The sequence below is a fragment of the Notothenia rossii genome (genome assembly GCF_949606895.1).
Source record: "Notothenia rossii genome assembly, chromosome: 5".
Classification (NCBI taxonomy): Eukaryota; Metazoa; Chordata; class Actinopteri; order Perciformes; family Nototheniidae; genus Notothenia; species Notothenia rossii.
Window position 1 is genome coordinate 20,350,771 of NC_136903.1, and position 25,115 is coordinate 20,375,885.

A 25,115-nucleotide genomic window follows, 5' to 3' on the forward strand; every position below is an offset into this window, starting at 1 on the left:
TTCACATTATATATGCTTTGGTTAGGCAATATAAGTAATCACTCTGTACATTTTCATTGTTATGCGGATGATACTCAACTATATTTATCAATCAAGCCTGATGAAACCAATGATCTAAATAAAATTCAAGACTGCCTCAAGGAATTAAAAACGTGGATGACCTTAAACTTTTTGATATTAAACACGGCTAAAACTGAAGTTATTGTACTCGGCCCAAATAATCTACGAAACAAATTTTCTAAACTAACTATGGATGGCATTAATTTGGACTCCAGTGAGACTGTAATGAACCTTGGTGTTATATTAACGCCCACATAAAATCAATCTTAAGGACCGCCTTTTTTCATCTACGTAACATTGCAAAAATCAGGCATATCTTGCCCCAAAACGATCCAGAGAAACTAGTCCATACATTTGTTACTTCAGGGCTGGATTATTGTAACTCTTTATCATCAGGGTGTACCAAGAAGTCAGTTAAGTCGCTTCAGCTAATTAAAAATGCTGCAGCACGTATACTAACCAGAGTTCGGAGAAGGGACCACATTACTGCTGTTCTGGCTGCCTTACACTGTAGAACACAGGGTATCATTTAAAATTCTTCTTCTCGCCTACAAAGCCCTTAATGGGCAGGCGCCATCTTACCTTAAATAACTCATTATACCCTACTGTACTACTAGGGCATTGCGTTCCAAGAATGCAGGGTTGTTGGTTGTTCCTAGAGTCTCAAAGTAAAATGGGAGCCAGAGCCTTTTCTTATCAAGCTCCACTTTTGTGGAATCAGCTTCCAGTTTGTGTTCGGGCGGCAGACACCCTATTCGTTTTTAAGAGTACGCTTAAGACCTTCCTTTTTGATAAAGCTTATAGTTAGGGCTGATTAGACTCAGCCCCTAGTTTTGGTGCTATAGGCTTAGACTGTCGGGGGACACTTTATTTCTTCCTTCTTTCTGTCTGTACCTGTGTACTCTCATGTTCCGAATAACCCAGCTTCCCCCAAATTTCTTTTTGGTGTCTATCTACGCTGTGATCCTGAGTCGTGGCTGATCCTGAGTCCTGAGTCCTGTATCCTGGATCCTGGATCGCGAGCCCTGGATCCTGAGTCGTGGCTGTGCCTTTTGCTGTGGTCCTGCCCGACTCATCATACTACTTCCCTGATGGCTACCACAGGATTGTTGATATCCTCGTGGATTCATCTTCTTATTATAGACACATGCATTTCCAAACATTTGGACTACCTATGTTGTAAATGTATTATCTCTTCAATTTACACACGGCATCTATTGCACGTCTGTCCTTCCTGGGAGAGGGATCCCTCCTCTGATGTTCTCCCTGAGGTTTCTCCCATTTTCCCCGTTGAACTGTGGGGTTTCTTTGGACGATGTGAGGGTCTAAGGACAGAGGGTGTTGTATTGTCCTACTGCTATTCTGTACAAACTGTGAAGTCCACTGAGACAAATGTAAAATGTGTGATATTGGGCTATATAAATAAACATTGATTGATTGATTGATTGATAGAGGAAAATAGAAAGATTTCTAAGGTAAACTAAATGGCCATTAATACACTATTTAGCCTTCAGCCACTAATTAGTGGGGGGGAGAGGAGAGGGCAAAAGTGTGTATGGCTGAGCATGTGTGTGTGTGTGTGTGTGTGTGTGTGTGTGTGTGTGTGTGTGTGTGTGTGTGTGTGTGTGTGTGTGTGTGTGTGTGTGTGTGTGTGTGTGTGTGTTTATCCAGTATGTCTGATTGAGCATTAAGTTACATCAATTATTTAACAGTCCAGTGCTATAAAGTTTACACACCAAGCCAAGTACTTGCACTTTGTGAGGTTCATTACATTCTATTTGTTTTTTAAGTGTTTTTTATTATTTACAAGCGTAATGTTTTTTTATTATCATACAAAACACTTAACCCCTGTGACATCTACATGCGATAAAGCAAACGCAGCTGTTTGTCTTTAAAAGATGTCAAAACGTAATAACTAGGTAGGAGCTTTTCCTCTTACTCGATGAAATAGACCTCCCCCTTCTCGGTGTAGGCCATCTCCCAGTTGTCGGGAAGAGGACCCAACTCTTCCTCGTCTGGGTCTGGGATCTTGATGGGGGATTTAGAGGGAGATTTGGGGGCCTCCTCTCCTTCGGAAGGGGGCTCGACAAAGGCTGGGGCCTGGCCGGACGTTTCAACAGCAACTTCCCCAGAGGCATCTGTGCTCTTGTCCTCATGTTCACTGGACTCTGTGGAGAACACAAACACACACACAGTTATTCTCACATACACTGCTGGGTGCACACAACACACGCCATGCATGATGAGTCAGAGCCAAGCCAGTGCGGAGCTATGAACCCCCAGGAGAGAGAGAGAGAGAGATAGATTTGGTCTGAGGACAATAAGCATGAGCAGAAAATAACATGGGGATGTCAGAAATAGAGAAACAGGAAAAGACATAGACTTTAGGGGACAGAGACCGAGTCAGAAACACAAAAAAAGTCTTTTTGAATGACAAGAAAAGCTGGTGGCATCTAAGTCATCAGATGAGAAGCAACAACATTGGAAATTGGGACTTTTATTAAAGATTAAAAAAACATAATTCCCAAAGAAAAAATATGTTTAAAGTGAGTCAATGCTCTGTCACAGTCCTTATTAGGGTATTAGATATTTTGTCTTGTGAACATCAACATCTTCTCATTCTTAATGGTAGTCTTAATGTGGTATCAGCATTAAATTAGAGACATTTCTTGCATTTTTTGCAATGGCCTAAGAGCAAGTCTAAAAAACTGATGTGCTGTGCTAATGTGAGGGTCAGTAACAATGGAAAACAAATGAAAGTAGGAAAAAAAATGAAATGCTACAACAACACAGACACCAAAGACAGATGGGGGAAGGAGCAGGAAGAGGAGAGGGCAGAAGGGACAGGACCAGGGAGACGAAGAAAAAGCAAGAGAGGTCAGAAGGAAGAAGATAGTAGAGGAGAGGAGGAGAGAGGGGCAGTTGGGGTATTAATAGAAACAAGGACAAAGGCCAATGGCGGGAGAGCAGAGGCAGCAGGAGAGAGAGGAATGAGAGGACAGAGAAACGAGAGCTGAAGCCAAAATGAGACTCTGGACAGTGATAATAGTGGAGACATTAGGGTGCCCTTGTGCATTGTGTTGTATAAGGTTATTGAGAACCTGTGTAGTTCACACTCATGCTAACAGAGTCAGTTAATGTCCATAACGAGCGGTGAGGGAACAGTTTGTAGTCAGATTTGTAGCCATCTACATGCGCTGTGCTGCTTAAACTTCAGACATGAAACTAGACTAAAGAAGTTAAGACCTATCCATAAGGAACATTAAAAAGGAAAGGCTTTGACACCTGACCTGGTTCAATTTGACAAAATAACACCAGTGAGACGTTCAGGCCTTCCTCTTCCTAACTTAAATATGATGTTTTAAAATGTCATCACGACACTTGGGAAACAGACCACGATGGAAGTCTGAGTTTAGTCATAAGTAAAATGCAGTATAAAAACATCTCAATGGGGAAATTGATGTTTCTCTCGCCCATCCTACAGTACCTGGTGTGATGGCCACTCCGTTGCCGTTGACAACCGGGCTCTCCTCCTCCTCCTCCTCCTCAGGCGGCTCTAGGCTGGCTCGCTGCTCCATGTTGCTGACGGATTGGTTCCTCTTCCTCTTGCCCTGGGCGCTGGGCCGGGCTCCGGGCAGCAGGGCCTCACTTACATTCAGAGGAGGTGCTGCGGGGGACGGCTCCGCTGGGGGTTTTGGGGTGCCGTAGAAGTTATCTGAGGGCAGAGAGGCACAGCGGCATGGCTGTTAGAGGCCACATGTCTGACTAAAGAGCGATTTTAGGTGATGTAACACACCGTCTGGCAGGCAGAGCGGAGGTCCACCGCTCCTGGGCAACTCTGACTTTGAACAGATGATTGCCTTTCAAAATGTAGGACTTATCTGTCTCAACAGACTGCAGCAGAGATACCTTCACTCTGTTTCTGCCTGGGAACTAATAACTCCTAATAAACCTGATCTCTAATTATGTGCAACTGGACGGTGGATTGTGTTTTAGGAATAAATTAGGAGCTATTGATCATTTCTTCCTGCTTGAAAAAAAAATCTTCCTGCTTGAAACCATGAACGGACCCAAACAGGATCAAGTATCCAAATATTAGTGTTTTTGGCTTTGTAAACATAACAAGAATGCCAATGTTATTACTTGTAAAGAGAAAATAAACAAAACCTTAATAAGAGGGAGAACAAAAAGTTAAATCCTCACATTGAAGTTGTCATAGGGATTACACTTTCATCTTTTCACTTCTTAGATTTTTCTGTTTATATGGTTTTATTTATAGTCCAATAAATATGGTCGTCTCGCCCGTCAATGATATCATAATACATTATTTATAGAGAATACAAAGTGCATACATGTGACATCCACAGTCTGAGGTGACTCTTCACCCTCATCTCTCTTTCCATCAGACTTCACAATCCACACTCTCTCTGCCTCAGTGAAGACTTTCAGTTTTGCAATGTGTGTTTGATTGGTCAGTGTAAATGTACATTTGGAGTGGCCCATTTTATCATGTGAACTTCACATACTGCAGACACTCATGTATTCTGTGTTGCAGCAACATTGCAGTTTTGTATAACCCTGATTTGAAATCTCAGCACATCAGAAAGTTAGCAAAGGTAAGTGCATAACGTTTAAGTCATGCAGGTTCTTATAGACCCGGTCAAGGTAGGGCTTTGGTTTTGTTTTAATGGACCGATCCACATTGAGAAACAGAGAGAGAGTCTCACTTTACACAGTACTTTGTGGGTTGATAAAACGTTTGCACTACTGCTATGTTAAATTAGCTGACTCAGTAGTTCGCTGGCTCTTGGAGGCCAAACCAGCTGTCCGTTCTTCTTAATTAGGCCGACTCTCCTCAACTACAACTGTTGCAGGAATGAGGCAGTGTGTGTGTGCAGGAAGAAAAACTATTACTCTGTTAGCGCCAAGTACAACATTATTAGTTAGAGTTGGGGTTTCAATAAAACCCAACTGCATCATTAACAGTCGGCAGTGTCCTTAATGGGTTCGGGGGAGATTTGCTTCTCCTAAGTAAAAATAAGTTGGTGCGGAATCCTAAAGCAGAAAATACATAACTCCAAATATAAATACAGCATCCTAAATATGTCTCAAGAGTAGGCGATGTCCTTTTGGTTGATCAATTTATCTTTTGGGAGCCAAAAAAAACCTGTCAATGTGCTTCCTCTGCTTAATGATGCACACAGACCTGTTTGGGAACATAACAATAGTTTTGCAGTCAAGCTACAACAAAAATGTCTTATGAAAATAAATGTCTCGACTAACTGTGTGGATTAGAGTAGCAGGTAGAAACAGGATAAATTTCATGATAAAATTGTTACCAAAACTGTAGAAAACCACTTGATTTGTATGAAAACAACCACAGCTGCGTCATATACTGTACTCATGTAAGAGCACAGCTCTGTTTGGAGGCGCAAGCACAAATATAATAGCAAAACATAAAAATAGCATTCTGCGTCCGTCATATCACACAGAAGTGGTTCTGCTGGTACAACACATACAGTACAATTAGATAAAACATGAAGGTCCCAAGGGCATCTTACTGGAGATGCAAAGATGCAGTAGCTTGACTGCAAAACTATTGTTATACATCAAAAGTATATTTCTCTCTTTTTGATTGAGATTGAAGCGTCTGTAAATTCGGAACTGTGCTATGAAATTATATTGTTTTAATGGACCCATTTCTTTACTTGGGCCATTTTCGTTTAAACCACAATAAAGCTTTACTTTTATTTGAAATGTAATACCCTCATTGTCAGGGAAATATATTTTGTGATGAAATGTTGAGATTGAGTGGGAGGAAGATATTTGTAAAATCCCTCAAAGTGGAAAAGAGTGGAGGTTTCACAAAGATGAAACACAGAGAGAGAACAGGGGCAATGGGAGGAGAACAACAGCTGAGCAAAGAAGAGGGAAGGAGGTAGCAATAAAACACAAAAGGAAGATCAGCAGAAAAGAGTCTATAGACATCACTTTACTTTCATCCCAGCAGGAGGCAGAAAGATATTAGGAAGCCACTTTCTCAATAAGTACACTTGCGCTGCTGGCCACCAAACAGTCTTATCGCGTCATAACAAAATATTATGTGCACGCACGGGCACATGTAAACAAAGACACGAATATCACACTGCACAGTCAGCAAGCTCCCACCTGTGAAAGCTTAAGGACAACCTGAAGAGATGCTTTGCAGAAAATAAAGCAAACTGAGATAAGTTCCTCCTTATGCCCCACGCAGGTTTTAAAAAACGCTGAATGCTTCTGTATTTGCCTGAAGGCATCTCGGATTTTTGCACAGTTCAATATCCACCTTCAGCTGTGACTCATCTCACATCATTACATACGTAAGCTCTTATGTGGACCAAGCCCTGCGTGTACTCGTGCACACACACAAACAACTTGCATACACGTACACAGTTACCTTAAAGAGATTACCTGAGGATACATTTGATTTTGGCCTCCTTCACTGCTGCCGAAATATCCCTCTGTATTTTGCTGCCTTACCTCCTGATTCTTTCTCATTCCTTCGTCTCCTCTATCTCTCACATTTTAATGTGCGTTACAAAATGAGTTGCAGCACCTCCAGTGCAGCCACCCGAGAAAGAGAAAGAGACAACTTTCCCCAGTGGGCATAAGTAAACTCTGTGTTAAGGGAAACATTCCCTGTTAACACGCAATACACACACTTAGTGAAGAAACACGTAAAAACTGGAACCTGTTCTCTCACACTCACAATCACACACGCATACATACATATTTGTGTGAGTGGCTTCTGCCGCACACACTAACAAAAAAATTGCTACTGGGCAAATGAACCAGATAATCCCCCATCTGTAAATGTATCCCTGACCTGACAGTGTAGCAAAGCAGATGCACAGACATGACATGACTTGGAAATGGCATTCATCCAGTTCACACAAACACACACAATGAAGCAACCAACCAGCCATTCAAAAGCCAGGCATAATAATAATTTTGTTTGCCTTAACTGTGTACGAACATCACCTGACACACTCGATCCATCAGGTAAATATATCTAAATCTGTAAATCAAGATGGCAGATTGAATTCAGAAATTCAGTGAAATAGCTCAAGTGAAACATACAGTCTCCTTTCTGCTCCCCAAGCACCTGTCTCTTGCAAATGCAAAATGTTTCCTGCACAGCGGACGCTCACCTTCATAGGTTCCACTCTCTAGCAGGGCTCCACTTTGCTCCAGTTCCATAAACCGCTCCACACTCACAAAGTTGTAGTCCACCCCCAGCACCTCCCCCTCCTTGGGCTGCCTGGTGGTACCTGCATAGAGAGAGGGAGAGAGAGAGAGAGGAAGAGAGAGAGGTCATCAGAGCCAAATAGGGCACTTGAGAAGAAAAGGCAGGAAGGCAGAGAAATAGCCCAGAAAAGGTTTGTACAGAAAAAGACGACAGATTTGAGGGCTACAAAGTGTATCGGAGGAAGTGGGAGGGGAAAGGAAATGGAACAGAAGAGGCTGAGTGAGGAGTCATCACTTGTGATGCCAAATCCATTCACACAATTGTGTGTGAGTGACAGTGAGAGACAGAAGGAGACAGCTAGAGGAGATTGGAGAACCGCCATTCAGTCTCTACAAGTCAATCCAGTGTTTTAGCAATGAGTCCATCAATATGGCACTTTTACCAACCATAACTCAAACCTAATACAACACACAATACTGTGCGGTTTGGATTATTTTTTAAGCAGCAGGAATCCAGAGGCCCAACATCCCCATGCTGCAATTAGAGCCTTCCTACATCAACGCTCTCCATCAGTGCTGCACCCGGTGAGGCTTGGCTGTGTGATGGCAGCCATGGGAGTTTCGAGTTTAATGAGGTGCTGTGTTTGTTTTTCTGCCAACTGGACCTTCAGCTTAGGCTCAGTCAAGTCCGATGGTGTTGATTCTACTCTCCATTGATCCTGCCTAAAAAACAGTGATTGGCCAGGCCCAGAGAGGGAGTCGGCTCTCAGAGATCGGACGGTAAAAGCTAAGTCGGATTGATCTGGCCGTGGCTTCAACCACATCGCCGTCAGTCCGTAGCAAAATATCAGATCTTGCCGAAGTGCAAGATTTGTGCTGCAACTGCAACATCATTAAAGTGTAAGTTGTAGGATATTAAACAGCAGTTGGTAGATTTGTCGTTGACACAGTGAGGGGATAGTGATCTTGTGGAGTGCAGGATCCTGTGTGAGTGTGATATCTTGATCATTAGATCTCTATCGATCGTCTGTCACCACCGCTCCTATAGTGCAACCACTGAGCATGTCTGCTGTATTTACGTCACCACTGGGAGCAGAGATGACAGTTCAGCACCTAATCAGTAAGAAAGAAGTGATACCAGACCATCAGACCTCTTTAGTTCAGCAGGCTGTCCAATGTACTGTGTATATTGATGTGTTTATTTGGAACCACCTCTTGTCAGTTTGTGTTCATATTTGTTTACACAACTGTGTGCTTATCTCTGTGGCTCTAAATTGTGGTAAAGTACCCACTGTGCCAACAGTAATCCTATTTCCGAGCTGATCACAGCTTAGTAGGACACTGTAAATCCACAACACCACAGGTATGACTGAGTGTGTATATATGTGTTTGTGTATATCTATATATATATATATGTGTATATATATGTATGTGTGTATGTATGTATGTATGTATGTATGTATGTATGTATGTATGTATGTATGTATGTATGTATGTATGTATGTGTGTGTTTGTGTTTGTGTGTGTGTGTGTGTGTGTGTGTGTGTGTGTGTGTGTGTGTGTGTGTGTGTGTGTGTGTGTGTGTGTGTGTGTTCATCCACAACCCTGATCAGCAACTAGTATCTGCTGGACTATACACCGCACAACATGACCAGTGTTGATTCAATTGCTTTACACCGTGAGACAGGTGTCACTAAGAGATGTGACTGTGTTATCCGCCTGTTCTGTGACATCTCTCAACTACTGATGTTGTTCTTGTATATATTATGGAGGAAAATTTATTAATGCTACAGATGGGCTTCTGACCTGTGTAGTAATAGTATTAGCAGCAGCAGCTACAGTAGTAGTAGTAGTAGTAGTAGTAGTAGTAGTAGTAGTAGTAGTAGTAGTAGTATTTTATATGTGTTAAGTTATTTGTGGATGCATATGAAACATATTTTATTCATGGCTATGTATCTCGCAGTGTACGTCCACTCAGCAGAATTTATTGTGCTGCCTTAAACTACCAAAGTTACTAAACATTTTCAAATTATAGTCATTTTCACAATTGTTTTACTTTGAACAAAATACCACCAATGGGAAGTATTCATTTAACTGCATAATTAAATTAGGCTTAATTCACACCAAATCATGCATTGCTAAGTGGAAGTGTCACCCATTTAACACCAAGCGTTATATACATTTGCAGCATAATAAATAACGTCCCCACCCCCTGAGTTGTCTCAATACTTCTGTCTATACAAACATTTCACATTATGACCGCCGGCCGCCGGTGTTATTTAATTTAATTGCATTTGTTTATCAGGTGTTTCTAAAATGTGGTCCACCCGCCACAGAGTTCCACAATACTCAAAGTGTTTACCCTCGTAAATCTACTTCAAAAGAAATACAGATGGAAAGAAGCTTTAAAGGCCACCACATGAAGTCCAATCCATGAACTATACGGCATTAAAAATGAGTCTTGAAGAGGAGCATCCATCGCATGTGTAGTTCTCTGAATACTGCAACAGCTCAGCCAGCCAGGCGGGCTGGTCACCTTCCACTTGGTAAAGCTATTGATCTGTAAGATCGGGTGAAATTTTTTTGCTGCCCACATCAGAGTAGGCAGAGCCTGCTGGAATACTGATTGACCTGCCAATGGCCCTCTCCCACAGCTTCCTTCACCAGACACACCAACAGAGAGAGACAGAGGCAGAGATAGAGGAAAAGTGAGAGAGAGCTTCTTGTTGGCTCTTAGCTGGGAATATTGATCGACTATCTGTCCCTGAGAAAGGCCGACTTTTCCTCTTTCCTTCCTTTTCACACATTTCCACTCAAAGCGGCTTAGCACATTACCTGTTTTTTCTCCCGTGCATTCTGCTCTTATTTCTCCTCTTCGCCTTAGCAACACCCACCTAAAAACTGTAAAGGAGACCTTTTTGAAAAAACACTGTCGCAAGCAAAATCCATACTCTGTTCCTTTTGCCACAATTGCTACCTTCCCTCTTTATATCTATCTTTACTTTACCAACTGCCGTTTTCTTTTCCTCTAAAACCCCCAGGTAGAGGCCAAAAATGATTCAAATACAATCCATAATTGATGAGGCCTTGTAGATGTGTTCTGAAATGTCTTAAGCTCAGTTCAGTGGATTTTATTTGTATATTTTTGTACATAGCTACACAAACTCTTTAGCAGAGCTTTACAAAGGAGACATGTCATGGCCATTTCCACTGATCATAATTCCATTGTTGAGGTCTACTAGAATAGATTTATATTGTGCAATTTTCCAAACTCACATTGGTTTCTCATACAGCATCTCTGTAAACTACGTGTATTCACTGAATTTCACTCTCTGCCTTTAACGGCTCGTTGTACCTCCAATAGCTCCAGCCCCCACCCTCCCTGTGAGCACAGTGTGCTCTGATTGGTCGGGACGTTGTGAATCGTGCTGAGCTCCGTGGAGGTGTTGTTTCCTTGTTTAGCGATACACAGCGAAACTCATCCTGAGCACACACAAAGTCACAGCCGAAGTAAAAACAATAAGTGTGGCTTGATATTGAGTAAGAAAAAGGTTTATAGGTTGATAAATGCTGTGAGAATGGGTCTGCAGAGAGAATTTCGCCGCAATCCCAACTGTCTGTTATCAGCCTGCAGCCAGGGAGGAGAAATCAGAGCTGCCTGCACTGTGTGTGTGTGTGTGTGTGTGTGTGTGTGTGTGTGTGTACGTGTGTACGTGTGTACGTGTGTACGTGTGTACGTGTGTACGTGTGTGTGTGTGTGTGTGTGTGTGTGTGTGTGTGGATTGGTTAATTTGGGCCAATCAGCCTGGTCATAGCTCTGGGCGTGGCTACTGGGTGTTCAGACGTCACAATTTCCAGGAAGCACATGAGAAATCTCCAACAAGGCGTTTTGGGGAGGTATTTTCTGTGTTAGAGTTTTACTCCCTACATGGTGTTCTTTGAGGGTTTTTGACTCTGCACACCGTTTACATGCATAAAAACCTTCATAACACACAAGGGGACGGGTAATAACCGGAAAAGCATGACATGTCTCCTTTAATAAATGAGCTGAACAAAGCAGGGAAAGCTGCACAGGTGCTCAGGCAAAAGAAATGTCAGCAGACTGTGCTGAGAGGAGGCAGGGCTCCCCGGAGCCAAAAGCACTGCTGCTGTTGACTATTGATTGGATGTCGTGCCCTCGCTAATAAAGGATAAAGTTGGCTGAGAGCCAAAATTGGTCTTTGCATTGCAATCAGCCAGTGTAGCCAAACCTCTCAGAGGTGACGCTGCTAGTAGCGGTATGAGCGCCAGAGATTTATGGCTTAAATTACTTAAATCCATAATAGCAGGGAAAAGCTTCGGAGCTGCCACTTTAGGGGGTGAAGACATTTTCTGCCTTAAACCATGACGACCTAACGCTACAGAATGTTTTCACATTCATGGGACTGTGTTAGAGAGAGAGAAAAAAGATTACGTCAAAACATAACAAGGAATTTCCATTTAGAGGAAAAGCTAAAATAGCTGCTTTACTGAAATAACTCAGCTGGGTGTCAAACGATAAGAGGACAAAGACCTTTGCTAAATAATAGAGTGGCAGAAGTGTGGCAAGCAGAGAAAAACAGCAACACAGGGAGAGAGACAGTGAAAGGAGAAAAAGTATGATTGGTTAACCTTGATGTTCATCCACAGAGGCCTGCGAGTCAGTTTGAGGATGTGCACGACACGTGTATTCAGACATATGTTTGTATAATTAGACAGGAAGTCACCAAGTAGGAAAGCAGTGCGGTGGATATTCAGAGCTAAAAATAGACAATCGATGGACTGATTATCATAACAAAGCATGGGGGGGAGGTGGTCTCGTGTGCTCAGTGAGCATGTGTGGGAATGAAGAGGTAAGGATGCTGGGAAGTGTGTGTTTTATACAGTTGGTTAAGCTGAAGACACAGAGAAAAAAGGTATGATTTTGTCCTCGAGAGTTTTGAGATTCATTGTTGAAAAAGACGACGATGTAGTATTTGTAGTTGTAATACCGGAAAATTGTTAGTGAGCAACACACCTAATGAGAAAAACTGGATACACACGGTCCCACATCAGCTTCCAGCTCGGTCTCAACGCGGAGATATATGGATCTCGTTCGTCTCACAAACCTCTCCAGGCTTCAGCGTATCATCCATCAGAGCCAACAGGCTGCTTTGGGAGTTTGAAGGAATTTGTTCCACAGACAGAGGTAACACCAAATCTACGGTAACTAAAAATACTCTCTAAAAGTCGATCAAGGGTAACACAATAATCCCCAGGTGGACTGGATCAGGAGGATTCAAAATAGCTGGTAGACAGTTGATAGTACACCTGTCCCTCTAGGCCAAATGCTGAAGTTGGTGGACAGTGAGAGGTTTATCTTCTGTTTGCATGTCGTTTAATCTCAATAGAGATATGTTGCAGTTTGTCTAAGCTCTTTTACCATACCAGATACTTTGGTAGGTCCATAACTGTGCATGCATGTAGAGCAATAGAGCACAAATCCCATGGTGTCAAACCATTTTCAAACAAATTAAAATGTTTATGAAACGATGCACAAGACATTAAATCTTCCTATTCCATCTAAAACCCAGAGGTAAAAATGTTATCTGATATGAAACAACCCAAGGGCAAATATAGAGTCTGTGTTTTAAGACACAATAATACAACAGTACAAACAAAAAATACCAAGACACAATACATTGTCCTCAAAACCCTGAAAGTGTTTACCCAGAATCCTTTTCAGCACAGAGCCAGCAGAGCAGCACGGCAGCAGGAGAGCAGAGAGGAATGAGAAGATTGTCTTGTTTCTTGCGCCACACAAAAACACATTGCTGCTTGCTTATTCATCTACTGTCTCAGTCTGGCTTCTATCTATTTATCCATCTATCTTACTGTTTCGTTTTACAAATTTCCCTCCTCTATTATCCTTTCTCTTTTTCCTCTCGTTTCTAATTTACCTCATTGTTCTTCCATCCATTTGTTTCTCTGTTGTCCCCATTACTCCCTCTCTGCCTTTTTTTAATCCGCTCCCTCTTCCCCTCGTTATCCTCCTCTCTTCTTTTGTCTCTCCTTCAAGCTCTGTCTCGCACTTTGGTCTCTCGTCTCTTTCTCTCTCACTGTTCACCCTCCCTCTTTCTTTTAGTTTTACCCGGTTGACAGATGTGAAGTGAGGCAGCAGGTGTATAGGAGAGGTATGATCGAGCACACACACAGTCTTCCTTATTTACACTACAAAGCCCAGACTACAGATGCAGCGAAGCAACATGGCAACACTGACAGAAGCGTCTGCTACCAAGACAACACGTCAGTGCCTGGCAACGCAGTCTTGCCATGGAAACAAGCTGCAAAATCTACATTAGCTGTAGAAAAATAATATTTATGTGACAGATCACACTGCCGTTTTGCCTACACAGCTGTTTTACTAGTTTCAGCCTCAGAGGTCCTCAGCTTGAGCCCTTTTGTTTTGCAGAGCTGCAGGTGTGTGCTTTCTTGCACTTCATCCATCAATTACTGTCCCAGTGTGCACCTCCGAGACTCACCTGGTTACCTCAGAGTAATTCAGCTGCTGTTTAAGTGGACAGGTTTCACTCCGGCAGGAGCAGTAGGCTGAGAGGACTGGGAGACTTGGATATTAGCTCTCCAGAGTAAATAACTCGGGACGGCTGATAATCTGGGTTGTTGCTCAACTACAGACACAGCGGGCGAGCTAGCATCAAGTTTCAAAGCTTTAAAGGATGAATGAGATGAGATGAAGCCTACTGCATACAAAATAATAAAGCCAGTTCTACTAAAGCCTGTAACTTGGCAGTACAAAGTAGAAAACTCATGAACTGGTAATATCGAGGTAACAGGTGTTTATAAAGAAGCATACAGTATAGCACTGGTGGGCAAAAGCATCATTCTCCTCACACCAATATAGTGTATGCTTTTCAACATTCACTTTTAAGTAATCTCACTAATGTTTAATGTGATGAATGCGAGCCAGTCAATAAATGACTGGCTGATTTTAGCAACGTTGGCTAGCAAAACGTGTCTGCGACCAACTTGACTGACAAAGTATGAAATAACATATCTCTATCGTTTAACATATAGAGAGTATGTTACATAACATGCTTAGATTACTTGAACAACAGATAATAGCTGGCGCTGCTTGTGTTTTGCCCCCTAGCTACTATAACTCAGTTACTCTTAAAGATGGACAGCTAGATGCCAGTTAAGGTAGCTTAGCATAAAGACTGCAAACAGGGGAAAACAGCTAGCCTGGCTTTGTTCAAAAGGCACACAATCTGCCTATCAGCAACTATAACATTTGCTAGCTAACACACATCTTGTATGTTTTTTTATATACAACAAGCAAAAAATGAAAAAAGATAATGTTTCCTAGGAGCAGATGCCAGGCAACGAAGAGTGATTATGGGATATAACCAAGCATATTACCCCCTATAAAAGAGGAGAAATGTCCTTAAAAATGTAGTTTTTTGGTCACATTAAACTAACAATATGAAACTTGTTAATTAGTATGTTTTATAAGTGGTGGAAGATGAAGTGTGTAACCATTGGTCTGAGCCATGCTGGCTGTTTTCCCTGATGCAGTATTTATGGCTCCAGCTTCATGTTTATCCAACCAAAATGACGATCTATGAATCTGCTCATTTAACTTTTGGCAAATTTGCCAACAGGTTTATTTTTCCAAAATGTCAAACTAACTGCAAGGACTGGTGTGGCATTATCGGCGCTGCATTGTTTACATTTCAATACTCACTGAACACTGAAGTCAACCTTACTTTAATAAAGTGCTGGTTGACTGATTAGTATATTGGCAGAAAATGAATCATTACCATTGCTGACAAATGGTTTTAATGATTATGGTCATTTATCAACCAAAATGCCATTTAAATATTAACTCGCTCCAGTATTTCTTTTAAAAGCATCAGTGTGAGTCATTGATGCTTTTATCTGTACAAAATTCAATATTTGGACACAAACTAAGCAATGTTGGGCAGAGTATCTTCTCACATTTTATAAATTAAATAGAAATGTTTATACATCATCCATAAATATCATACTATGTAATTCTTATAATTTGTAAAATATAAAGATAAATTAAGTTAAAAATAATGTATTCAGCCCTACTTTGTTCAGATCTTGCCCAATTTCAACAACAAAAAAGTTCCCAATGAATTCAACACATTTGGTATAAATTGTGGTTAAATATATGAAAAGATTCTGTATACTTATCAGGTTACTATGCCATCCCATCATAACCTGGTTTTGTAAAGACGGCCCTGGCAATTGTTGCATGAAAGTGATGAAATAATTAATAACAGGTAATTATTGAGTTAAAACTAAAAGAAGTGATTTACTAAATGTTTACAAACACTAAAAGAGTGGATCACATCAGTCCAGTACTGAAGTCTTTACACTGGCTTCCAGTCTGCCAAAGAATTGATTTTAAAGTACTATTGCTGGTTTTTAAAGCACTAAATGGTTTAGGACCAACTTATATTAACGAGCTCCTGCAAACATATGAACCATCCAGGAGTCTCAGGTCTTCTGGGACGGGTCTGCTCTCTGCTACAAGAGTCAGAACTAAACAAGGAGAAGCAGCATTTAGTTTTTATGCCCCGACCATCTGGAACAAACTCCCTGATTCCTGCAGGTCAGCTGCAACTGTTGATATTTTTTAAATCGAGACTAAAAACGTTTATTTTTCATGCTGCATTTAGATGAGTCGTTCACATTTTTACTGCAGTATGGCTTTTTATCCATGTATTTTATACCTGTTGTGTTGATTTTATTATCTTTGCTTTTTAAATGCTTGTTTTTAAAATGCCTTTTTATAATGTGCTTCATCTGTATATTGTTCTTAAATGTCTTATTTTGTAAAGCACTTTGGGTTGCTTTGTGCGGAAAGGTGCTCTATAAATAAACTTGCCTTGCCTTAATAGGAAATTAAAGTTAATTCAACGGTAAGTTGCTACAACTCAGTTACTCTGAAAGATGGATTGAATGATGAATTCTCCTCCACCGAAATGAAACCCGCTAAGCACAGAGTCAGTTCAGGTTAACTACCGCTGCATCAAGTCTGAAGTTTCTTTCATAAAGAGTCTGTCAGGTCCACGAGCGGCTGTAAAGACAACTGAGGCGCTCAGTGGATCAGAGTGAAGCCTGGGTGACAGTGAGGAATTACTCCTGTGGTGATGGCAATCAGACCCGATAGGCTGAAAAGCACCTTTATTTTTCTGCAGAGCTGAAGGACGCAGGACGACAGTGGGGGTGATGATGATGTACACACACACACAGCTGGTGTGTGGGATTTGGTATGCAGGTTGTGCAGCGGTGTGTGTGGGTTTCTGTGTGGAGGGGCAAAGAATGACCAGAGTAAACAGTCGAGCTCTTTGAGGTGTCAGTGCTTACCGACCATCACAGGACAGCATCTGGCTCGTCGCTGCACATTACTCTGATGTTAGAGGCAGACTTGTGGTGAAGAGGGAATACTAGAGACAGGAGCAGAAAATATAGCCCCCAAAAGAGCCTCATTTTTGTATTAGCTGCTCAGTGAGCGGATCATACCGAGGAGAGGGACACCTGTCCAGAGCTTAACATGAAAAGCACTTTGCAAACATAACCAATTCATAAATCACGTTCAATGTTTGCCATTTTCATTTCATAATAATCCTATCACTTGCAAATTCTTTCATCTGTGGAACAACATTAATCCAGCGTGCCAATCAAACAGCAGGGAGCGCAGAACCACATCAAAGCATGTCAGCCAAGCCTTTAGCAAGAGCTAGCCAGCAGGCAAATCACCCCTTTAAGGTGAGAGCCCCTGGGGGATGATATATTTTTCCTTCTCCTTCTCATGGAGAGGCAAGCACACACAACGTCTACAGAGAATGGCGTGTACAACTCACTTATTATTTAACAGTTCAGCCAATTAAATCTCGACACACAAACAGAATATTCAATGTGTCATTGTAAAAATGATGTGTTTTCACACACAGTGCGTTTCTGTGAGTTCACACACATGACAATCAATGTGCCACACACAAGAAATACATATTTTCTTTCTCACATCATCTAACTTTACTCTAATCATCATGACAAACATCCTCAAATAACTGCCATCACTCCTCTTCCTCCCCCATCATCATCACTCACAGTACCAATTGAGGGCTGAAGCCCACTCACATCCATATTATTAACTCTGAAGATGATACAATCAGCAATCTATATACAGGATTAAGCATTTTATAACACCAATGTGTTCCAACTACACAAATATCCCGAAACGCTGACCCTACTTTCTTGGTTTAATTTCAGAACTCCTTTTTTGGGAGCAACTATAATGTTTTTTTCTTCAGCAAGTCAAATAAAAAATCAAACACAGATGGAGGTGGGAGATTTTGGTAGCTCACTGCAGCGACGGCTTCCTCTGCCGAGGAAATCATCACAGATGAATGGACTGAATGTTCACTTCAAGCTGCAGATTGTACATTTTCAACAGCAGAATGAATCAGGTCTAACTTTGTTACAACAGCACATTGACAAACATGTTGTCCGAGCCAAAATGTCATACAAGTGTAAGTGTGCTTGACTGTGAGGAAAGCAGAGCAAACGACAAGATAAGGCTTCAACTGGCAGTCACACATTCACCAGTTTACTCAACAATATTTTACTGCTTGGTGACTGTTTCTATTTGTGTCCTCTCTTGCAATTTACTCTGAAGTTAAAATATATAACAAAGAAAAAAAAATGTAGTAAAAGTTACTACAAAAAAAATCCCAGTTAACCCATCAATATCAGTTTCAGACATGTTGACAGCCTTCTGCTAGATCGGATTATTTGTTTTATTCAGCTCACTCATGGTGCAGAGAGCTTTGTTTAACATTTTGTAAAGGAGGACTCTCTTGTAGAAAGTTCTTGTTAGCTTTTTGCATAGTAAGTAAACTGCATACATGGAAAATGTCCTGCATGCATCCAGGTTAAAAGGTTCCATTTCCACAAATCACAATCGCTATCAACATTACCGCTATCATTATCATGGGATCGTCAGCACTATCACCTTCTGGAGCACCCTGGCCATGCTTCTCATCAACTTCCTGATGTTCTCCAGAGGAGGAACCCCTGACGGAGGCTGCGAGGCTTCGGGCAGCGTCCGACCAGAGCAGCGGATGTGAAGTGACAGAAGCTGCATGTATTTATAGGCTATGCGAGTAGGGAAACGTGCTGCTCACTGTTGAAGCTATTTATAGAGCCTTTTACTGATGCCTCTGAGTAGTGTGGAGGGGAGGAGATGGTTCCCCGGGGAATGACTTAAGAGGGTCTCTCATATCTCCCACTACCCATATTCAGTGCACGTCCACCCTTCTACTCCCCATGTCTCTGCTGTGCTCATCCCTCCATCCTACTGCATCAACTCTCGCCTTCTCAATTTCCATCATCCGTCCGCTCTCTTCTTTCCTCCACATCTCTCCCCTGCTGATCATCTCTTCTTAACCACCTCTCCTCCTGTCTTCTACCTTTTCTATCTTCCCACAGAGCCTCTTTGCTCATGTCCACATCCATTATCTGCCCTCCCATTTCTCCTAATATCTGTTTACTGTACTGTCACTGCTCTCCTTCCCCCTATATATTTCTCAGATCTTTTCACTCCTTGAGCCCCATTTCAATGGCTTGCTCTCTTAGCTACCCTCTTATAAAGAGGTACTCCCACTGTTAGTATGCAGGGAGCAGAACCATCTAAAACTCTTCTCTAATTCCTCAACAGCAGGTGCTCAGGCAGAAGCGTGGACTCGTTTTCTGAAGTGGTCACGTGATCTCTGTGAATGGACTGAAAAATGTCTTATCTCAAAGGCTTGAGAAGTAAGATAAGCTGTCAAACTGTGATTTCTTACACCATGTTTCATCCTAAATTTGCATTTAAGATAAATGCCAATCTGATGTTTTATTCCACTCACATCACACCTAAATTCTCCTTCTGTCTGATCTGCTTGACACTATGCAGTACTAGTTATTCACTCTTACATAGTTTTATTCATATCAGTCTCAAATTTGTGCCAAATGTCTCTCCTAGTGAGAATGTGTTAGAATAAGATAAGATGAACTTTATTGATACCAATTTGGGAAAAACGTTTGTTCTATATCTTTATAGTGTCAGTCCAACTATGTTTTGCATGTATGCTAGTTGAAGTGTAAATGCATGTGAAAGGGAAACCTGAAAATGGGTAAAGGTTTACATGCAAACACATTGCAATATGAAGGCATCAACACAACATGTGAACAAAGTTATTAATGTCACACTCTTTTTGGGGAGATTGGCCAATCTTTGAGCCAAGTGATGTAACAGGATGCAGGAGTTGATGTCAGCATTTGAGCCTTCTAGCTGTATGAACACACGTGTACACGCACACACACACACACACACACACACACACACACACACACACACACACACACACACACACACACACACACACACACACACACACACACACACACACACACACACACACACACACACACACACACACACACACACACACACACACACACACACACACACACACACACACACACACACACACACACACACACACACACACACACATCCTCCAGTGTGACAGCGTGTTGTGATGCAGAGTGGCGTCTGCTTGTCAAGCTGACAGACTCGCACTGACAGCATGGTCAGAGCGCTGCAGACACGGGAGAAAAACACTGATTTTATAACGTTCTGAACCACAACAACAAACAGTCTGCTGAGCACGGGCAGCCCAGCACTCAGGACAATCATCCCTGTTTTTTGGCAGTCTGATGCTCTGTCACTCTGATAGTTAAGCAACGTCCCAGTGTCTCTCAGACTGGCAGGAAGTCATCGAATGTGAAACACCCTCCGATGCTGTGGAGATGTCCTTCCTTCCTGCAGCGGTCAGGCTGTATAATCACCACAGCCCCCCCTTGTAGACCCCCACACACACACACAACTCGGACTACGAAACCAATGTGCAATGATGTAAAAACAAAACAGACGAAGACTATGACACAACTGTTGTGCTACAACACTTATGTTCAATGTATGTGCTAACATTATTATTACAACTGGCTGCTTCTTCTTAGTCCATTGCAACAAGAATCTATTATAATGTAAATATATAATTGTATTCATATTTACCACTGCAATCAACCCACTACCACACAGTATTCTACAATGTTACACTATTTAAATGTATAATACTGCTTACTTACTTATTTTCCCGGAATGTGTACTTCTGTACATTTTTATTTTAAATACTATTTGCATGCCCTTTTATCTAATAGGGTTTTATTTTTCTATATACTGCTGTAAAAATGTAAAGGTCCCCTCTGTGGGACGATTAAAGAAATTCTGATTCTGATGACCTGCTGACCAAAGGCATATTAAATCAGGTCGGTGAAATTAAGTCAAATTTGGGGGAATTACTGTAATATTAAATGTATTTCAAAGCTGCTGTGCAGGAGGTCTACCAGTTTGAATTTCTATAATCTTCATTACACAGTATCAGCTTTGTTAAGTGATACGCAGTTAATTATGGGGATGTCATTACTGCACACACATCACACAGAATGACTGTCTTTCCATTCTTTTAAAGGGCTGGAAGGCGGCTGTAATTGAAACGAGGTGGTGACGACGGGGGCTGTCACAATTATGAATTTAAGTTGACGATTAATTGTCATAGAAATAATTGCGCCCATGGATTTCATTTTTTATTTCTGCTAGTTTTATGTCACAAATCTGTGCTGTTGGTTGGCTTTGTAACAAGACCTTCAATTCCAATATCTACTTCTCAAAATGATGTGGTCATTGGCAAAATAAACAGTATGTCACCTCTGGCTGCTGCACATTGATTTACTTTAAATAGCATGTTCTAAAACTGTTGTGTAGGCGTATTGGAAAAGGGATTAAAGACAGTTATTGAATGTAGAAGGAGCCTTGATTTTCCTAATAAAAAGGTTAATATGCAGCAGGGAAACACGAAGCCTCTGATTATTCCTGCTTCAGCTTCCAGACCGTGGAGATGGAGAAATGGAGATTTTGTTTTGCCTCTAGGGTCTAAGTTGATTCTCACTTCGCAGTTATGTTTACTTTTACAACACAACTTTACTTCCTCTTCTTCTCTGCTCAGATAGCCACCGTCTGCTCTGAGCGCATCCATTGTGTCTCTAATTCTCGCTCAACCACACATACGCTACGCTCAGACTACACACTTAGGGCCCACACTACTTTATAGCAACATGTTTTCTTACAAATCCAAATATTTTAATGTAAATGATTGAATTAACTTTCCCCAGAGCTGTCAAACACACTGTTGCAGCGGTCAGGGAGACTCACAGCTATAAGTCAAAAGATCGGCTAAAGGCATGTATCTGTCGTCATCTTGCTTCAAGCAAATAAATACTGTCTCATATGAGCTGAAACAGAATGACCTGTACAACAATAGTAAGACCTGGAGAGGCAAACTCTATTTTTCTGTTTTCAACCTAACATTTAAATCGTTCTATTTGTAACATTGGCTTTGAAATCTCTTGATCGTAGATTCAAACAATAATTCAAATTTATCGCAATCTGTTCAAATAATCGCGACCAAGCAATTATGTAACAATTGAAACAGACCTTGTAACAAAACTATGGTTCAGCTATTAAAAGAGGCCCATGCTTTGACAGGGCTGAGGTGTGTGAGGATCTTCAGTGTTACCCCAGGTTGAACCCCAGCCAGTCCACATCACCTCAGTCGTCACCCCGGCAGTACGCTATTACACCGCCAACAGGCAGAGAAAGGTAGAAGAAAGGAGAGGGAAGGAGTGGGCCGTCTGGATTTAAATTGAAAGAGAGTGAAAATGTGATGGAGTAAGGTGGTGACCAAAATAAATCAAAAAGGCAAGGAAGGCAGAAGAGGCAGAGAGAACATGAGAGAGAGAGTGTAGAGTGCTAGCAAAGACATGAAGACGACAGGAGAAAGGGAGGGAGAGAGGGGAGGAAAAAGAGGGAGAGAGGCTCAGGAACGGTGCAGCTGTGAGAGCGTATTAAACAATCACTTCTGTGTCAGCAGCTCGACACCGGCAGAAGAGATCTAGTGGAGTAGCTGCGCTCAGCCAATGCAAAAACAACCATCACTGACGTCAAAGCCTCGCTTTGCCTCCTCATGGTTCTCCACCAAAATCTGTTTGTCCACAAACATGAAAAAGGCCAGTTGACTCAACTCAACCACCTTTTGGTAGCAAATCACAGAGACAGCCTAACCGAGGTTCTTAACAGATGATACTGAAACATGTCAGACCAGTACAAAGCCCTTCAGCATGCATCAAATCACAGTGGACCGATCCACAGTCTTCATGAGGCGAGTAGCAAGTGCAGTCTGCACCAGAGCAGCTTCAGTCTCCAGAGGAGCTGAAACACAAGCCGCATGGTGCAGGGACAGTGGGTGGAGCTGCCGGGGCCGCCATCCCCTCAATGTCAATCCCAGCAATGACATAGTCCGACAACAGGCAACCAGCACTGATAACACAATGCACACACACACGACACGTCCGCATGCACGTCGATGAGAATATTTATTTAAAATGTCACACATACAGATAAAAGAAAGATCTTCTTATGGTAACTGGAAGAGTGACGTGTGACTATCTGTGTGTAGCTGCATGTGTGTGTGTTGTGCATGTCTAGCGTGTGCTGAAGGGGGTAGGGCGTCAAGGCAACGCAAGCCTCGAGACAAGAGGCTGGTTGCCGTGGAAACCTCAGGCTGAGATCTCAGCAGCCGGACGATTGAAGGGAAAGAAGGAGCAATAGACAGAGAGAGATGGAGGGAAAAGAGCGTGAGTGTGATGTAAAAACAAGAGGGCAACGTCCCGAGGGCAAAGAGGGAAAACTAAAACAGAGAAATACAGCTGAAGGATGGGGGGGGGAAGGGGTAATGATATCGAAGAAGGAGGGTAAGACAATAAAAGATAATTACAGACACACAGTGAGGCAGAAGAGGAAGAGATCAAAGAGGAGTAAACGAAAGCCTGAAGGAGTGATGGAGGACAGGAGAGAGGCGGGAGAGGTGGACTCACAGGGAACGGTGCGGAGGTAGAGGTTGTCTCTGATGATCTGCTGGTGGTCGTGGTCCACTGAGCCCTTGGAGAATCGCAGGTTGAGGTAGTGCCGCAAATCCTTGTCAACCACCCCCCCTGAAAACAAACACAGAGAGATTAGAGATTGCTTTCCTTTACATGACACACAACACAAGCCTGACATTTTGTGGGAGTGATATCCAAATGTCTGATTGGCTTTTGTTTCAAGATTGGTTTGGGATCAATCATGATGTAGGTGACACTGGATTGGAAACAACTGAAGGTCTCACTGCAGGAAACCAGTTGTCTGCCCAGTAGGCCAATCACTCACACACACACACACACACACACACACACACACACACACACACACACACACACACACACACACACACACACACACACACACACACACACACACACACACACACACACACACACACACACACACACACACACACACACACACACACACACACACACACACACACACACACACACACACACACACACACACACACACACACACACAGCTCAACCCGCGAGAACTTGACATTTCCTTACAGATGATAATGTTCTTTACCATACCAAATAGGTTTGTCTGAATTTGGAGGATATGAGGAGAATATTTCAGTTGTATGCAATAATTCGATATTACATTTAATGAATACATCCTTCATCTTGAGTTTTTACATTTAAAAAAAACAAACATTATTAGGGTTTGAAGAAGCTGATACACAATGTACAGCTTGTCACAACAGTAATACAGTGAGGAGAAATATTTTTGATAACCTTAAAAGCTTGTGAAGAAGATGATTAGGGGTAACTTCCTGGAAAGGGTGTTAAATAAAGAAGCTTTTGTGACTCAATATGAAGGAAAATTGCTTAATCAGATTGAAAGCTTGCACTGATTTTCAAGACACACACACACACACACACACACACACACACACACACACACACACACACACACACACACACACACACACACACACACACACACACACACACACACACACACACACACACACACACACACACACACACACACACACACAACACACACACACACACACACACACACACACACACACACACACACACACACACACACACACACACACACACACACACAGTAAACCAGTGATCCCCTTGGGATAAATAAATGTGCGGTGTCAGCAGGTTGGGTGACACTAGCCTACAGAGGACAGAAGCTCACACCACCTCATCATTTCCTGTCTATGCCTTTTACCCTCTGTACAAGCTGTCTTCCTCCTCATGAAGCCACTGAACTGAAACACAGTCAAATGAATGACTAACATAGCATAAATTAAGAGTAAGAGAGCACGTCAACATATCTGTGCTGCACACACACTGTATGATAATTACCATGAATAGTTTCTCCTCCCTGCATCCCAAACCGAAGAAGCCCAGGAGGATGAGAACTTATTTTCCACGCAACATTCGGTATGCAAGACTATCACATCAGACAGTGGGGGGGGGGGGGGGGGATGACGTTACATGCCATGCATTTACAAACGAAAAACATCTCTTCTCACTGGTGCCTTTTCTAGCTTCCTCCTGCCAGATCGTCTTGACAGCTTTCGGCCTACCGGTTTAGATTAATGCAGCCTACCCGTCAACAGGAACATACAGCCTACCATCAGAGGGAATTGGAACGGTGCACTGTGCTGATACCTGTGTGTATATTGCCGGCACAGGTGGCTCTCTGATTTTGC

The 25,115-nt window shown here is 42.2% G+C and overlaps 1 protein-coding gene across 5 annotated transcripts in view; it reads right to left on the reverse strand.

The window, feature by feature from the left end:
* The window catches only part of magi2b (membrane associated guanylate kinase, WW and PDZ domain containing 2b), a 75,340-nt gene that overhangs the window by 37,917 nt on the left and 12,308 nt on the right, over positions 1-25,115 (reverse strand). For all 5 annotated transcript variants that reach the window (XM_079682806.1, XM_079682805.1, XM_079682804.1 and 2 more), the window contains exons 2-5: positions 23,377-23,493; positions 7,251-7,370; positions 3,548-3,775; positions 2,000-2,228 (exon numbers count right to left, since the gene is read on the reverse strand). In XM_079682806.1, coding sequence (XP_079538932.1) covers positions 2,000-2,228; positions 3,548-3,775; positions 7,251-7,370; positions 23,377-23,493 — 694 coding nt within the window. The remainder of the gene's footprint in view (positions 1-1,999; positions 2,229-3,547; positions 3,776-7,250; positions 7,371-23,376; positions 23,494-25,115) is intronic.